The following is a 19,091-nucleotide window of genomic DNA, read 5'->3' on the forward strand; positions in this document are numbered from 1 at the left end:
AATGAAAAGCTGACAGTCTGAGTCAATACAGATTGGCACAAACACTGCTTTCTGTCTGTCTCAGTTGGAAAGGTGACCTGGAGAGTTCTTTGTGTTTTTCTTTCACATGATGCTACAATTGCTATCTGCAGACGTGAAGTGTCCCACAGAGACTCTGACTTGATTCAATAACAATCTGAGCAGAAGGGGAGCGACGATAAACACAAAGAGAGGTGGGGAAAAGATGGGAAAATCTGATAGAAAACAACGTCAACTGGTGAACAATGTCAAGAGTTATGACTTTGTTTGAGGACTAAACTCCTTACCCTTAATTAAATGAAAGTGTCCATCCATCTGTCTCTGTCTGTGTGTGTGTGTGTGTGTGTGTGTGTGTGTGTGTGTGAAGGACAGAAAAAGGATGCCAACTCATTACCTAGGAGCCAAGTAAACAATGCCAAAGAGTTACGATTGTGTTAAGAGCTGCCTACAACTTAATTACTCTCAAGCTCTTTGGCTAAAGACACGTAAATTCTTCCTGCTGAGCTGATCATAAAACATTTCCCAAATCACGCTAAACTGTCACTAATAAGCCGCAAGTTAGTACACCACCTCTCATTCCAACTGTCCGGTAATAAATTACTACGCTGTGTACAGCAGGGTTCATTTCAATTCTGAGAGTATCATAAGGGAATAGTATAATACCCTTCTACCAAAAAACAGTATCGTTAGCAAACAAATTCTGGATGTAATTTACATTTTAATGTGATTTAAGTGACATTTCAACACTTCAGGCTTGTTCTCTTGATTTGTATTTGCTGTTGATGAGAAATGAATAAAACAACAAGTGAAGACAATAAAAACAAACTCATCATGACGCTTTTGTTAAATACATGATTTATGTGCACCGTTTGAGTTAAAAACTAGGCTTTGTCATTCTGAGTGACAGTACAGTAGCTGCCAAAGGCATAAGAGTATTCTACATATCAAAGCAACCTTCACTCAAAGAGCTTCTTTTCACTCAAGGTTAGCACTAAGTGCTGGCTTCTTGGCTGAACAAAAGTGTTACAATGATTTTAGTATCAACAAAAAAAGATGATGTTTCTTCTAGAGAGTGTAAATCATACTTCACAGTGTGAGTGTGTGTGTACATGGTCATTGGAAACGTGTGATTTGAACAAGAGAGCAAACAGAAAAAATATGCTAGTTGAGCATTTCTGTACTCATAAACAAAAGAAAAGTAGCCATAATAGAAGTCATATTCTTGTGCCATCCTGTGATATTGATTACTTGCTGTCAAAATTTAAATGTCTTCCTCTTTGTCATCTCAAGGCACGAGGAAAGACCCAGCAGCCTACTATGTAAGAGACAGTGCAGTGTATAGATTTGATCTGCAGCATAAAATCAAAAGTAGTATCCTGCACTGGCTGCTCCAGGACTAAAGCAGGACTGAAGACTCCTATCATGTTAAGATTGGTATATTTAAAGACAAATAATACTTGATGGGTCGATTGTGGCACCGTTTGATTGAGTTTCAGTTTTCAAAAAATTAATATTAGAAGTACTCATGGCAAATGTTGGCTTTAGTCAGTTAAAAAGAGGGTCTTTTCCTCAGAGACTATCACAGAATTTCCATTTCTAATTCATCAATCATGAAAAGTTCTCTATCCACTCTGAAATAAATGAGGAAGGAGTGAGACTGCAGACCCTTTGAGGAATAGTTCAACGTTTTGGGAAATAGATCAAAGATAAATATCCTTAAATATAAGGCCATAACCAGTAGCTGGATAGCTTAGCATACAGGAAACAGCTAGCCTGTCCAAAGGTACAGATAGAAAATCCACCTACTAGCACCTCTAAAGCTCTCTGATTAACTAGCTTATCTAGCTAGCTGTTTTCCACAGTTGCGAGTCATGAAGCAAAGCTAAGCTAAGTGGCAACTGGCTGTGCATCTCATCAAACTCTTTGTGAGAAAGTGAAAAAGCATATAACCCTAAAAGATTAAACTATTGCCTTAAAGTATCTGGTCAAAAATGATTCTGCACATTTCCTCATTGTTTGGTAATGGAACTATTAGGGATAAATTAAAGATATGCATCTTTATTCTTATCATGAACTTCCAGGCATTTGTAATACTAGGATCTCTGTTGAAACGGAATTTGGATGCATCACCATACCAAAGCAAGCTATTACGCTCTTTCTGAGTGATAAAGAACACATATAATTTAAATGGGATGAAAAAAAGAAAACGGAATGCTTGTGTATATTATAATTCATGTTAATTAGAGCCGAGTATTTTTTCTATCATTAAAAACTTTAGAACTGACTTCTGATAAATCAGTCAAACACTGAAACTACCTGATGGTCACAGTATACAACATCTCATAGGAATACAGTGACATTTTGAGTCAGCTGTCAAATTGGTGAAGACTGTGCGGGCGACTGTGCCAGCCAGTTTCAATGATGAATGCTGACACCGCTAACAAGACAATTCAGGGGACGCTAACAAAGACAAATGCATAAAGTTTTTCCACAGCGTGTCAAGTGTTTGGTGAAGAAAAATGACAGAGTGAAGCTCAGAATGTCTTTTCAGAGCTAATGGGGAATAAATGATATAATTGGTAAATGGAAGGCAGTTTGCTATTACATTTTGATTGAATTAAAAGTGAATTCATCTCAATTGTGCTGCATGTGTCCAGTCCCTCCAATCCTGGACGTGACAGTAATGCCCAATCTTTGTCCATCTGTCTGTATATATCATCCCTCTACTTATAGTCCAGTCCATGTTTTTCTTCTGTGGTTCTTCAGTCACAATTCAGTCCAGCAGCCAGTAAAGGAGGGTTTGTCCCAAAGAAAATTCCGTTTCACTCTAAGCAAAACCAACCTGGGTTGGTTTTCTCCAGTGTTTCATTAGCTTGGAGTTTGAGGTCATTTTCCAGCTAGAGGCTACATTCAACTCAGCTTGGGTCCCCGACTGATGGAGTTTTTGACGTGGTGTACTGCTTCATGCGGGCTTCAGAGAGGAGGAGAAACAAGGTGGATTTCTGTTTTTAAAAGAGACAAAATGTCCCTTTAGAGAGGTCAGGCCACCAGACCCAGACGGTAGATCTTAGCAGAGAGGAAGGAGTGGAGGATAAAGACGATGGGCTTCGGACACGAGTGGAGGTCCAGTTGCTGGATGAGGAAGAAAAAAGAACAGAATTTAAAAAAACTGAATAAGGCAAATATTCCTGGAGTAAAAATGAGAGAATAAATCTAAAAGATGTGAGAATTCATCAGAGCAGAAAGCAATGTCAGAGAAGGGAAGAGGCAGTGGAGGGGAAGGAAAGAAAAGAAAAGAAAAGAAAAAGAGTTTGTATAGAACATAAAAGTATATTCAGAACTAACTACAGGGGCAACAGTTCCCTATGAGGCAAAGATTAGACAGACCTAGCCGGAGCTAAGCACTGCACACACAAACACCACATCACTATGAGAAAAAGCTCTGTTCACTATGACTCATATCCTGTTCCTCAGGCCTTAAGGGAGATTTAACCTATAAATTAACACTTGGACTACTGTTTAGGTGGTCATATTTTTCACTCAGCCCATTTTATAGGGTATATCATCTCCAGCATATTCAGTAATGAAGTTCATATACCTACATCATTACTGGTCCACAATAATATGGTGTATCCAAAAGTCAGACTTTCGGAATTTTTTTTAGCGATGCTTTGGTAGTGGCAATGTCTGTCACTCTGTTAGTTGGCCCAACACATTAGTCCAGACTTATTTATTTCAACTATTGGATGGTTTACAATAGACTTTGGTGCAGATATCAAAGACGGAAAAATTAATTTATCCTCATGACTTTGGAGATCCCCCTGACTTTTCCACTAACACCACCAGCAGGTTGAGTTTTGTGGTTCAGCTTACATTTATTGAGACAACTTGCATGATTGCCATGAATTGTTACTAGTAGTCTTTCAACTTTAAAACCCCTTGCTATCATCATATCAAAACTTTAATTTGTCCAACATTTTGATTTATGTCCAAATACCTTCTAAAATATAAAATTCTCGCCAGCCACAGTTGTACTTTGTGTTTAGTGCTAATTAGCAAATATATGTTAATACTAATGCTTGGTCAGGAGCCTTGGCATCACTTTCTAACGCACTGAGTTAACACGTGGTTAAAAACGTGAATTCAAACAAAATCACTTGCTTGGGTTTAGGCAAAACAAAACCGCTTAGTAACTTTTAGGAAAAACATTATAGTTGGGATAAAAATAAGTATGTAAACTAAGTAAAATGAAAAAGAAAAAAAAAAGCACAGAACACAAGCGCTGTGTTTGTTGGACCCATCCTGTTTGGGTTTTTTAGGGTCTTAATACTACGTCATCACACGCACAGAGCATTTTCTCTGAGCGTCTTATTATGACGATAATGGGTTGATTGTAGTTACTTGAAAGCCTGGTGAAACTCATACAGACGCTTAAGGGTGCCATGTGCGTCGGTGACAAAGCGTAGGTATTTGACGCCCTTGAAATGAGAACGGACTGCCAAACCTCATCAGTGGTTTTAACTTTATCCTTGCTCTATAATACATTTTCTGTATGGGGGAGAGGAACTGCGAATTGCTGTGACAAAATTAGATAATATAGTCCCAGCCAACTATGAGCGTAAAGTCAACATTTAAAAAAAAAATCCCAGCTGATTCTATTTTCAAATGTTGAGCTAATGAGCCACATCTGCAAGTGCCTTGGGATTGTTTATAAAGCTTTGACTCTGTCTGTGTTGGGATTCAGAAATGCTACAGACACCAAAATCTGTTCTGCTAAGGTAGCCAACAGAGGGTTTTGAATCAAAGCTCCAAAGTCTTTGCTTATTTGCCTTCAGCAGTATCTGAGCCATGGCACGTGAGTGTTTTATACGGAGCTGTATGTGGACTGTTCAAGACATGGATATAAAACGTCTCAGTTTCCAATTTTAAATCCCAAAAGCCTAGAGAGTAAAATTTTAGCTTTCAATGTCACTTTATTTTCATGCATACAGTACATCTTATGAATGATGAAACATCAATTTTGTGATTCAGGGTAAAAACTGTTTGTAGATTATAAGAGAGCTACTAGAGCTCATCCTACTCACACCAACAATCATATTTATATCAGTATTGTCAAATAAGATCCAAGAGGCTAACAACTGAACAACAGAAATAATAAATATATTGAGTAAGGGGAGTGTAAGTGTTTGTACTTTCAGGTTCACACATCGATAACTTTGAAGTTGGCCACTGAAACACCACACAGGGAGCTGTTGAGTGGTGTTAACAGATTAAAACTCTCACAGTTAGTGGCAGGCAGGCTATTTTTAAAGAAAAAGACCTTCGTATGTGTGAAGTTCTTTATTTCATGATGAAGTGCTGTAATTTACTTTCAGCTGTACCACTTTCCTTCTGCCTGTCTCGTGGACTTGTATTCGTTGGTGTTGGTGTTTTGCTTCATTTCCCAGAAGGCCTCCTTAAACCCCCTGAGAGTGGGTATGAACACGACCACAGCAAAGTAAGCTTGATATTGAAGATTGTTTTTAGCTGCGACCAGCAGCTTAATAGCTGGCTCGGTCAGTTCACAAAAATGACCCCACCTTTTTGGTGGCCACAGTTTTCTCCTTAAGAGGATGAATTGGGCATGGAGGTCAAGTGTGTGTGTTAAGGTGTGTGTTTGTGTTCATGTCAGTTGCATAAAGGAGGTGTGGCAGTGAGAGAGAATGGCCTATAACAAAAAGATGCATAACTTCTAAACAGAATCACGTACCATGGCAAAACAAACAAACCGTTTGTCGTAGACTCCTTTTGGAGGCATCATTGGTCTCAGCGGAGAGTTCCTGTTTCATTGGTGTGGGTTAACCCCGCCCCCTGTACGTAAGCCACGCCCCCTTTCATCACTCATGATCCATGCATTCACGCAGGGGTGTATGAGCGTACATGGTCACAGCTATTGAGAATTCACGCTTGTTTTTCCATCAGTGTGAATTGAAAAGCAGAAACTAAAATGCACATATTTAAGGCTGAAGGAGGAACATTTTAAATCAGCTTAACTTCAAAATTCAGAGACTATGAGTGCAGCAGGACAGCGTTTTACTCCAGCAGGGTTTTTTCCTAAAATGCACGAACCATCCGACCCATTGCCCCCAGTTGCCATGTCATTAAATAAGGCTGTTGCCCTCTTTGCCAAACAATAATAGAAAAAAATAGCGAGCCGTGCTAAATGGACAATCATGACATAGTTGACCAACTTCATTTTTAAAACCGTAACTACTTTCAGTGGACCGTGAACACCCGAGTATCTATCAGAGCACATCTTGTAACATTTTGTGTGTCAAAACACAATGCTTTCAAAACAGAAGCACTCACAATCTCCCCCTCCTTCCCTCCAAAGTCAAGGAAGAGCATGCGAACTCCGTCATCCGAGGACATCTTTAGTTTTTCGTAGGGGTAGGACAGGAGCACCCGGGGCCTGGTAGGTGTGTGAGCTCCTCTCTCCTCCCCATTTTCCCCGTCTCCCAGTTTGGGGTCAGCCAGCACAGAGAAGCCCTGTTCGTAGTGAATCACAAGCCGGCACTCCTGACTCTGGTATAGACAACCTGGAAGATTAAAATAGATAGAATATTTTAACTTTGAATTATTAGCTAACAAGATGATTAGGGACAAATCCTCTAATTTTCCCCTTTGTTTAACAATGTGTGGATGACAAAAATAAAGTTAAAGTAAGAATTTGAATCACTTGGTACATACGTTATAGAATATGTCAGTACCATTTGAGACAAAAGTTACAATCTAAATCACAGACTTTTATTTAAGTAGCAGTTCATCTTTAAATTGATTTTGCCCTGTTAGAAAACTCTCTCTCCTCCTTACTTTTATGGAGGATGTACATTTTCTATTGTCTAATGACTTAAGTGCTAAGTGTTGGCTTGTACTGGCAGGGCCATTCAGCATGATTAATGTCTCATTACGTTACTGGGTTGGATGTTTGTAATGTGCTTTAATTTTCTAATAATGTAAAATAGATGAATGACATCAATACAGTCTCTTTTTCAGCTAATTCAAGTGACATTCAGCTCTACTCACGTAAAACAAAAACATAAATCAAATGTTTTATTAGTTTCTAATTAGTATGCCCCAAAGCATTCATTTGTGAAACGAAAACCTCATATGATACATTTCCAATGAAAGTCAATGCATACATGGTGAATATTGAAATACTTTTTGGCCAGCCCTATTATAAGTAGACTGTACTATATAACTGCTACCATAGATAATTGAAAATACTTAAAACATAAACAAATATATTTCCCTGCTGTTACTGTTCAGGAGACATTTACATTCTCTCTTATCTCTATATTATGTATACTCGGCTTAAATGAAGGACACACTAATGATATAATAATAAATCTGTTCTTCATGAAGCTTATAATGTTTTACTTGTGTATTTCTGATATTTTGTCCTCCTTATTTATATCAATGAGGGAAGACTAAGTATTGGAGACACCTCACATTCAGCATTAGTTTTAGCCAGCTGAACCTAATTAACTGGCATCTCGGTGTAGATTTAGGCTTTATTAGAATATATTGTACAGCTCTGTCATGTTGTCAAAGCGGGACTCATGTGTCTTTTACACATTACAATTTACTGCATTTCACATGACTGACTACTCTCCTCTTTACGTGCAGACCAACCTGCCGGAAGTACAGTGTAATGTTTCAGTTCTACATCACTTATCATCACTGCCTTACCCTCCTCGCAGCATGTGTCCGGCTGAAAGCGTCTATCGTTATCTACTCTTCCAATTTACGCATCACTTTCCTCTGCTTTAATGAAAAACCTATCGCTTCTCCACACAGTGTGATCTAGACGCATTTAGTCCTATTTTTTGGTGCTTTGACGGAACCCTCCTTCCACCCGCTGAAAACTTCAGATACAGAATAAGCTCCTCTCTCTCTTGATGACATCTGATCTATCGAGCGGTGTGTTTGTGTGACAAAGAGGCGAGAAGAGAGTTGTTATCTTTCCATTGTTTGCTTACAGCCTGAGCAGGATGTGTGTGTATTGCATGTGCAGGGAGGGGAGTGTGTGTTTGCACGTGTGTACATATGACAGTGAGTGTCTGTGTGTGAAATGCCTCTAAGCTGGTGAGGAAAATTAGTGTATTTTCCATCTTGCCCGCCATGTGAATGAGACATGGAGATGCATATATGAGTGCTCTGTGGGGGTATAGAATAGCTTTGCATGTGTGTTTACATATATGTGCACTCTCTGTGGCCTGCGTCAGTCTCTTTTGTCCGACTGTCAACAAACCGATCCTTCTGATTACTTAACCGTGTTGTCAGTCAAACCTCGCTAATCACACTATACACACCTATATCCCCTCCTCGTTGGCTCTTTAGCTAAAGGCGATTATGAAACCAAGGTTGCCAAATATGTACACAGTAACACACACACACACACACATACACATACACACCAGACTATGAAAGGCAATAATCATTGTGAGCTTGATTTACCCTGCACAGAGTAGCAGATTTGGTTGTACTGCACAACAATTCAATCAAGTCCTAAAAATGCATGCTGAATTAATTTTCTGTTATTGTTTAGATTTGTTAGCATCTCATTACGTTCTGCACATTTTAATCTTTTTTTTGAAAAGTCACTGTGGTGCAGCAAAGAGATACAATAATGAAAATCAGTTTCACTCTGAAATAACTTATTCACAATTACAAACACTACTACAAAAGGTTGGTCGTATTACGTTAGCTGACAATTAGCAGCAGGAGCCAGCCGTAAAAAGAGGTTGTAATTCGCAGTTTAATAGAGTGCTGCAAGGATGACGTACTTTTATAGGCCAACCTTGGGCGTTAGCATCGCACTGGTTCCCTCAATAAAGAGCCAATGGAGTTATCCATTGGAATTTGGATTATTTCAAACAAACATGGTAAACAAACGTTGATGATACATAAAAGTTTTGTTCAGCAAGATAATCTTCACAAATGAACACCACTTCTATGATTTTGAATCATTAATGCACTTCAGGCTATATTCAAACTATACCATGGTCAAATGAGCAACGAGGCTGGGAACGCAGACTAGTTGGCGTGATGGCGTTCTGAAGTCTCATTTAGCCACATGTTAGCAACCGCCTTTGTTAAGACATGTAAAAGATGGGGTAATTACTGACTTAACCACTGACCTTGTTACTGGTCTCTAACCAAAAACTCATTCAAAAGAAACATTGAATTTCGAGTCGAGGGAACTAGAAGTGCAGAAATGCTGACTCATTACCAGGTTTTAGGACTCATTCCTGCAGCACTCTACATGGGAGTTTACAATTCATTATAAGACCACCAGCATTGAGTCGGAGACCAAATTGTAAGTGCACTGATGAAATAAAACTGCAGATTTATTCATTATGTCAACTGATGGGGGCACAATCTCTAGTTCAGGCAGAGCACTCAAGTCATCAGCTGCTTGACGACCAGCTGACTAGTAATGTCCAATCATATTCATGCAGGTATAAAGTGCAGCTGGTACACTTAGTGCCCACTTTATTAGGTACAATCTAGTAAAATCGTCCACAACTGTTCTGCAGTTAAGTTTACCTTTATGATGCCTATAATGCTCAGTTTTTATATGCTTAGCATTGAGGTCATGGTTAGTGGACATTTCTTCTGGACTGCATTATATTGAGAGGTATATCTAATATTCTCATGTATATAAAAAGGAGGACAAAAAAAATTAGAACCACTGCTCAATATAATGTAATCCAATACAACACACCGTAACTACAACTTCAATGATAAACATATGGGAGCGCCCTGGTAGCTGAGAGATTCCAGTGCATGCCATATAACTGCAACATCCTGGGTTCGATTTCAGCCTTGGGACCTTTGTTGCTTGTCATACTTCTCTCTCTTTCCCCATTTGTGGTCTCTGTCTCTAAAACTGTCAAATAAAAGCAAAACTGACCCCAAAAAATATTCAAAAAAACCCGAAACATCAAATCAAATTTCTTTCTAACTTTCATAATTCTGCAAGCTAGAATTGCATTAGACTGTAAAAGTGTATATCGTGATACCTTGCAATCTGCAGCAATCTTCATGCAAACTAAGTTTGCTGTTACATCCCTCTCGGCCACCACTTCTGCCTCTTTACAGTATGTGCTATAGTTTGACATTTAATATTCATGTATCTGTTTGTTGAGAAGGGGATTAAGGGCCGGGGAATACTCTATCAACTAGTTTTTACAACATGCTGTGCCACCAAATGCTTATACTTTGGCTGTTTCTGTTTCTTTCAAGGGGCATCACTAGAAAGCGGAGTGAAAAGCCAGTCTATCGTGATATAGAATATTCTACATATTCCTAGATAGGAATACCACAGAAGCAATATTGGCTTCAAACATCATTGATCAGGTGACATTTTGGGACCATTCAGGCACCCACAGTAGGAAAGTGCTACTGTGGCAGTATATTACAGTCATTTCTCATCTCCTTATCAACTGTGAAACACACTAAACAACAGAGGTGTCTTGATTACAACTTCAGGAAGTTATGTTGATTAGAAGGACAATGTGAATCAAATAGAAAACTGAGGAACACACACACACAAACACACACACACACACACACACACACACACACACCACACACATCCACACACACACACACACACACACACACACACACACTAATACACAGTAATATTCCTAGAACCCTGAAGACATCCCATTCATGATGAAAAATGAGTCTCATAATGTGTAACATTATTCTAATGATGTATAAACAATCTAGCAGGACAAGCGTCTCCCTAATGGCATAACAGTTGTAAATGGGGCAAAGAGTGCCGGTTCTTTGTTGTGTTCAGGAGTAAAAATTGAAACCTGAAACTTTACTCTTTCACCTGAGAGCCTTGATCTGTGAGGCAGGCAGGGTTTTCCATCATAATACACACACGCACGCACACAAACATACAGAGGGGCTTTTCAGGCTGCAACAAAAGCGCTTCTTTGATTGTGAGTGGAGAACACAGAAGGAGGGGCAGTGAGTGATAACACTAAGAGACACAGAGAGAGCTGAATGAATGAGGGAGGCAGTGAGACCCTAAATAACCCTAGCTGTTACTAAGAGGTTTTTACGGGACAAAAGTCAGCTTTCCAGGTCATTAGTTTTAAACTTGTAAATTACATTAACAGTCGGTAAGATACTTCACATTTATCATCCCACTGTCCTAAACTTCCAAGTGTCACAGCAGGTCACTAGGTTAATATTCCACATAAGTACTCCAAGTCATTAAGCCGTTTACCTGCTCATTAACGGCACCCAATCGACCTCTAAGACAATTTTGCAGCTGTCGCCTTTGATGACAATATTAACGAGAAGCCTGATGGTGTACAGAAGGTGGGAGGAAAAGTGTGATTAGTAACTGTTAACAGATAGATATGAAGATGGACATAAAATTATGTTTTGAATCTCTGGTTCAAGGTAGCTTGACACCACAACCAACTTGAGGTTTTTACACATTGGTTTTTGTACGGATTAATCAATAGAGACATAATGTTGGAGCTTAAGGAAGGCAGATTTAGTTGGACAGAGCCAGGCCAGCTGTTTCTCTCTGTTTCCAGTCTTTAGGAAAGATAAGGTAAGGTGCTCAGCTAAGTTAACTGACAGCTGGCTGTAGCTTCATATTTAGCGTGCAGACATGAGAGCGGTTTCTATCCTCTCATCTAACCCTCTGCAAGAAAGCAAATTAAAGCAAGTCCCAAAACTGCCAACTATGTCCTTAAAGTGCTCAAAAACATTATAATCTGCGACACCATGACAACTGGACAAACTATCTGATGGATTTATCTATATATTCTGCTACATGAAACACTGCACAGGATTGTCATTATTGATTCTTTGTAGGTTGATTAAGACTCCAGTGATGCGAGAAAAGCAATAGAAGATAGTGACAGCAGAGATGCAGTAGACATAAGCAGGGTTTGAACTGTGGGACTACATGATTGGCAGTGCCTTATCCTGCTAATTGCTCAAAATATCAATAGAACCTCAGGAAAGTTAGGGTCACCTTGGACATAATAACAACAGAATGACTGCAGGCCAAGTGCCTGTGAAATGTGATCTTGGAGCCGAACAAATTACTTTCCCCTTTAAAGTCGCTCTAAGAATGGCCTGCTGCCCGTCAGGTGATTGAGAGTTAATCTATCTTCACAGCAAATCTTTATCACAGGCCTTGACAGTGAATAAACCATCACGATGATTTATCAGAATGTAACAGATGAAAAGATGACAAGGTCAGCACGACGACTCCTCAGGTGGCAACTGCTGAAAAATGACTGAATGCACTCTGTATGCATTATCACACTCCTTCTCGGGGAAGTGTAAATTACTTTTCTACTTCCGTAACAAGAAAGCGAGGGCCTGGTGCTAACATCAATCTGTTTCAAAGAAGTTATGGGATCCATTTCAGATAGAAATTAAATGGTAAACTATAAAGATTAAAAACTATTCTCATTTTTCTTCATTATTTTGGCCTGCGTCACTGACCTGTCTCTTAAATCTGTATGACACTTAATGATTTAAGCAAATACATATTTTCACCCATTGTATGATGATGTCAGACTGGCGGTCCAGATATCTCAAAAACTAGCTGATTGCCATGATATTTTGTACAAAAATTCATGGTCTCCAGAAGATGAATCCAAGTGGTTTTGATGATCCCTTGACTTTTGGCTTGACTTTTTGATTTTGAGTGAAATATCTCATCAACTATTTGCTATCAAGTTTGTAACACATCAATGTATTCATAAGGATAAATTATAATCACTCTGGTGAACTCCAGACATTTCATCTACTGTAACACTGGTTTCAATCAAGGTACAATACTTAGATTTTAGACTTTATGACTACATATCTGTAAAACGAATGACTTTCCCATCAGCCTCAGCTGTGCTTTGTGTTTGCTAATTAGCAAACGTTAGCAATACAGTATACAGCGGTTGGAAGCTAAATGAATGGTAATTAATCATACTAATTAATGCTAATTTAGCTACTTATCTGCTCCCTCAAGTGGCCAAAAAAATCTGTTATTGCAGGTTTAAAGCAGGCTTTTTTCTTCTCTTTTCCCAGCTGATTAGACCTCGGCTCAGGTTGCAGGTGGGCAGAGAATTACATGCGGTCACTGGACGCCATGCACCAATACGAACGATAAAGGTGTAATATTCACAAAGCTTACATGGGAATAAGGAGGATGCTTATCAAACACAGTCTGCACAATCCAACACACTCCTGTGAAGAGCTGTATCATCTAAAATAAGTTAAATCATCTGTGTGGGTGTACTATGGGTGTGCAGGGCCCCTTCAATTTATCTGTTGACTTAAGCCACAGCACGTCACTACTGAGCTGCTTGTTTTAGTCTAGACAGCGGTTTGTCATGGGATTAAATAAAATGTCCTCTTAACGACACAAAATGTGATTATTATTAAACATTTTGGGAGTGTTGAATTCTGCGGGCGTGAATGAAGCCTCGCTATGCCAATCACAGCGTAACACCCGAAGCGGTTGGTGAAGACACGTTTTAGGAGAGTTTTAACAGTTTGGTGAGGCGGAAACAACGCTAACAATGAGGATGTAATGTTGAGGTTTTGTATCATTTGCTTTTGAAAAAAATGCTGTTACATATATGAGTGGAGTCTGACGTGAAACTTAATTTGGCACGCTGTTAGATGGAGAGAGGAGGGGGACCCAGGGGAGAAGTAAAGTTCCCAGGACATTTTGTGCTTGGAGAGAAGGGGAGGCAAAGAGAGAGGTGGGGGGTTTCTGTTGGATTTCCCTGGATGGCCCAAACCCAATGAATGCCAAATAGTACACACACACACACACACACACACACACACACACACACACACACGCACACGCACGCGCAAGAATAGCATGCCTTTCTATAAATAGCAAGTGCTTTGTCCATATCTTCCATATGGCTGTCAAATCATATGAAACACCCCCCCATTTCTCGGAGAGGACTTGTAGTGTATGTATACTTTTTTGCTTTATGCACTGGAGTAGACTTTATTTTAGGCTTGCAAAACCTCAGGCAGTAGAGAGTCTTAGGTCTCTCTGGATACGTTTTGCTGCAGCATGCCTGAACACGTCTGACGATGCATCACTGAATCCAGCATAGTGACCTGTGCTGCTTGCTCTGCTCCATCTACAGCTACGCGTTTGTTTGTTCCAGTCTCTCTTTAAAGCTTTTAAGTGTGAATGTTTTTATGTCTTAACCAGTTTTAAAAGGTACTTTTAGTTACTCAATCTAAATGTTCATGTGTTGCATATAAGTACTCACTTGTCGTGACTTCTTTAATCATCTCAGCTGAGGCGTGACATCCGTTGACTATGTGTCTGGTCCACATGGACAGATCCTTGGTGGTCTCTGCCCGGAACAGGTGAGTCTCGATGCCGAGTCGTGTGCCAGTCCGAGTGGCAAAGAACAGCTCTGTGCCAGAGTGAGGCGACCCCCGGTCAGGGCCAGAGTGGACCAGGCTGGATAAACACATACACATAAACTATCATGTGTGTAAGGAAAGGAGAAGGCATTTTTGTCATTATCTAAACGGGTGGTGAATCTTATTTTCCACTTAGGTTGAGTACAGTTCTCAAAATAGTTTGAATGGTATTGGTTTATTTGTGGCAAACATTCGTTAAGTCTAAGTTAAATGTTAAGAAGATTGTAAGTGGGCCGCCACAGTGTCCATCATATTACAGACTTTGGTCACAAGGTGGCAGCACTGAGTAATATTTTAGTTATTTTGCAGTCATTCTTCCTGTTTACGGCCAACAACCTGGAGACTTGAAGTGTAGACGGTGCTGTGAGCCCGCTGAGTAAAGTAGTAGTTGAATACACACATATCTTATAAAATGTTCTTGCACAAATACGTAAAGTATGTTATCTTTCAATATTTGAAAGGATAGTTTGACCACTGGAATTCATGTCCTGAAATTTTGGGAGCCAGTTGTAGGCTAATGTTAACCTGCGTCAAGCTACACAGTGCTGTCATACTTTGTAACTAGAGAACAACTGGTACAGGTTTTACATTTATTTTAACTCTGTTTGAAGGTGAAGACAGTGTCTTCAGTTCCATGAGGCCCTGGAGTGAAGTTACACATCAAAATATAAGAGCCACTTGCATGGCCATAGACTGACTCTTGTTGTCCTTAGGACTTGTGGTTAAGTAAATAAAAAAAATGGTAAAAGTTGATGTGGTAACGGCTGTCATGCCAACATGCTCACAAAAATGCTAAAATGTTGGTGTTTAGCAGATCATTTTAACAAAATTTAACGTAGTTTAGCATGTCAACAAGCTTTGCAACATTTAAATTAGCACTCAGCGCAAAGCACCTAAAATGTCTGTACTTATGAGGGGTGGACCTACCGAGTTGCTAAAAGTGGATAAGTGTGTGCAGGACTCTGCCATGCCTCCTTTCCTCGTGGTACACTTTCATACAGCAGTAGGTCTTTCTCTGTCACCACCATCAGCACCGGCTTCCAGCATTGCTTTTCACTCTCTGTCTGCAGCACAAACACATAAATAATGAGACAAGAAAGGTTGTATCCATCATCCCTCCGATTCTTATATCCGCTCATCCTGTGCAGGGTCATTGGGGATGTGCAGTTTTCAGAAGAAAAACATTTTCACAAAAAAGCTGTTTGAAACTAGTATCTGGAGTATTGCACTATTTTGTTAAGTGCACAAATTACCACAGCCTTAGGTAATAACTTAAAAATGATTATCGAGCCTGATCATCAGCCCAGAAAAGCATTTAGTATTCATTTTTAAATAATTATCAGCAGATCTTTGTGGAGTAATAAATAAATTAATTGAATCAATTCAACAAGGCTGCTCATGTTGAATTTGAATCAAGCACAACCTCAATTAATTTAATGCTGCAGGATTTCATGTTCCTTTGCCCTCTTATATTTTTGACAAATACTAAAATCGGAAGATGAAAGCAGGTTTTTAATCAGTAATATCAATAGTTGTTTGCCAGTGAGCTGGCTTTATGAGACTAATGGTGTGTCAAAGAGAGTAATAGTGTGTGTGTTTCATATGTTAAAGACTCAGTGTGTACTCAGCAGTTGGAGTAGACCAGTCTTCAACTCTTTACCATCCATCTTCTGTAATATTCCAAGCAAAAATATGCAGACATTTTCTAATTTGGGGTGTTATGAAGCTGTTCTAGACCTTCACTAGAAATGTGTACATTCACTATACTGTTGAGTGTACCCAGCGGAAAATTAGCTATAAATAAAAAGGTGGCTGGTGTGCAGGTGAAGGAACACTTTCTACACATTTTCTATGCCGTGCCCCCTCGCCTACCAATCCCTTCTAACGAGCAAACCCAACTGCTTTCCCCTTTAGAACACATGCGGTTAATCTTTTAACTTAGAGCACACACTCACACAGCCCCGTATTTAATTTCACAATGCTCCATAACTATTCTCATTATGAGCGCTTATCTACAGCTCAGCCATGGAATCCTAAGCTGCTCTTTCATGTTCTGCCTGAGCCAATCATATCGTGGGATTTAAAGGGTCAAGGGTCAGCTTTTTAACATAATGAGAATATGTTGCTAAGTAACAGTATTGTACTGCATTTGAAGGATCAAATATTGGCAAATTCATGAGGACTAAATTATACAGGTATGCGTGTGTGTGTGTGTGTGTGTGTGTGTGTGTGTGTGTGTGTGTGTGTGTGTGTGTGTGTGTGTGTGTGTGTGTGTACAGGTGATGTTGTCTTTATGAAAGATAGAGTGAAGCTTTACCTGTGTGTGTACTTGCTTGTGAATTTCAAAGATTTCTGCATGAGTGTGTACAGTAACAAAAAAAATACATGCAAACACAGGTACCTATGCGCTCACACACATTTCTAATTCTATACCCTGATTGCCGTAATGCCTCACTGAGCTCATCGAAAATCTTCACCTAATTCTAACCTTAACCATATTATTATTAGATAACCACTAAATTAAAATGAGATTGTGTGTCCTAATTTTCAAAAAATGTCCAAACTTTTGAGGGGGGTAAAACTCAAACTGGTTCTTACAAAGACAGACTAAAAGCACGCATGCACATATGCATCTACATACCATAGTCACAAAACGGTAATAAGAGAAAAGTTACCCCATTTAAAAGTGAGAACTCTGGAGTCATTGGCGTCAAACACACACACACACACACACACACACAAACGGACACACACTCCTACCTTCCCTGCCAGCCATCCCAGGTGTCGTATCTCTTTGCTGCCAGCTACCCCCGTCCTGGCTGTGCTCTGGATGACCTCTGCCAGCGCCCGCTGTGGTGGGATGATCATTTCAGGAAGCATTAGAATCAAAGCAGCTCTGAGCAGACTAATCATGGCCACATTATAGAATCATTGAACTATCTAAATGGAATGGTCACATATATGAGAATATATATGAATTACACGTAAAATCAGTGAAATCAAAGACAGACCTGTGCCAGTGTGGATGTGACAGAGTGCATGGCAGAAAACCAGGAAAGGGCAGACGGTTGGTCTGGGCACCGCAGCACCACGGTGTGCCTGGCGTCAGGGGAGTGCAGCTCCAGTTGTCTGGAGGTGGAGATAAGAAAAGTTAAAACAGCTTTAACCTTTCTGTTATCGTTGGACGGGTTCTAAGACTTTTATGGTTCACATCCCTCGATGAATAAATTCCCTTTTGAATATTGAAAATGTATTGCTAGCCCAATCGAGGCAGACCCAATTGGACTCAATTTAATCTCAAGTCATAGTTTTAGAAAACCAAATGTAATCCATTTGGTTCTCAGCTTCAGCAGATGCTCGTTTGTCTCATCCATTTGAAAATGGGTACTCGGTCAGAACAATGGAATGAGGTGCATTGAAATTTGACTTTATTTAAGTCGATTCAAAATATAAAACAGGCATTGCTCATGCATCCTCTGTGGGCCATATGACACAGTGCTGTATCCAACTAAATATCCATAGCTAATCTCCTTGAATCATATGGGAGTATGTCTGGCCTCAAGAGAATCCGTAGGATGCTTCTCAATCTCATTGAACAGCTCTTTGATTGTGCGCTCACTGAATATGAATTTTAAAAAGACGCATAATCCAGCCTTTACAGTGCATAACGCAGTGTACTTCGTATCATAAATTCTGATAGTGTTCATCTCTGTAAAGTAAAGAGGGACAGGGCATGGTAAACGACTCTTCATGCCACATGCTGAGATTTGGCCATGATTTTACCACCTACTCTGAAACTATCTAGCATCTCTGTTCACACAGCACTCCACTGTCCAGGTGCTTCCTGTGGTTTAAAATAGAACATACTCCAAAACCAGGGTGGTTTCAACTCTGCAAACATGCTTTCTTTGCAGCTTTCCTTATTCATACAATACACCCTGATGAATCTGCTCTTCTACTAAACCCCCGGAGGTGGGAGAGACTGTCCAGATCAGCTCCAGGTGTTTCTCATGGGTTAAAAATAGAAATGCTGCCTGTAAAAGGCATGTTGATTAAGGACAAGCCAGGGGGAGAGCAGAGGGGGAGTAAGTGGGGAGACTCCAGGGCCAGATGTGCATTTGTTAGAGGAGGTTCTTTAAGGATGGTGTTTGTTTTTAGCAACAACTTGACTCCTGTGAGTTATATTAGACCTAGAGGAAGCATTATCTGCCATTTTCTGGCCAAGAGGTGGGTTGGTTTTGAGGCTTAATTATCTGTTGCATGCATAACACAATGCATTAACATGGGAGAGCAGCACATGGACTAGATGACCTGAAGATAGAATTGAATGTATGGACTTACATAAATCCTGCCACTTGATCAAAGGGTAGCTGTTCTCAAAGGATTAGCGCTATATATAGCAAATATGTAATCAAGCTCAGTACTGTAGGTCTGTTCCAGCATACAGATGTGATTCACGCAGTAATTTTCTTGTAAATATTAATTAATGAACTCTGTATGCAAACACATCAGTTGCATGGAAGAAAAGTTTTTTTCAATGGCAAAATATTTAATTTAAAGCAAAAATGCACGTGATAATA

The 19,091-nt window shown here is 39.7% G+C and overlaps 1 protein-coding gene across 1 annotated transcript in view; it reads right to left on the bottom strand.

Annotated features, from left to right (window-relative positions):
* Positions 1–772: 772 nt before the first annotated feature.
* The window catches only part of sntb1 (syntrophin, basic 1), a 36,583-nt gene continuing 18,264 nt past the window's right edge, over positions 773–19,091 (bottom strand). The window contains 6 exon segments of the mRNA XM_054622037.1: positions 773–3,150; positions 6,367–6,596; positions 14,352–14,548; positions 15,439–15,575; positions 17,272–17,361; positions 17,523–17,640. Of these exon segments, the coding sequence (XP_054478012.1) occupies positions 3,058–3,150; positions 6,367–6,596; positions 14,352–14,548; positions 15,439–15,575; positions 17,272–17,361; positions 17,523–17,640 (865 nt within the window). The 3' untranslated portion in view covers positions 773–3,057.

This window comes from Anoplopoma fimbria, chromosome 20 (assembly GCF_027596085.1).
Source record: "Anoplopoma fimbria isolate UVic2021 breed Golden Eagle Sablefish chromosome 20, Afim_UVic_2022, whole genome shotgun sequence".
In the NCBI taxonomy this organism is placed as follows: Eukaryota; Metazoa; Chordata; class Actinopteri; order Perciformes; family Anoplopomatidae; genus Anoplopoma; species Anoplopoma fimbria.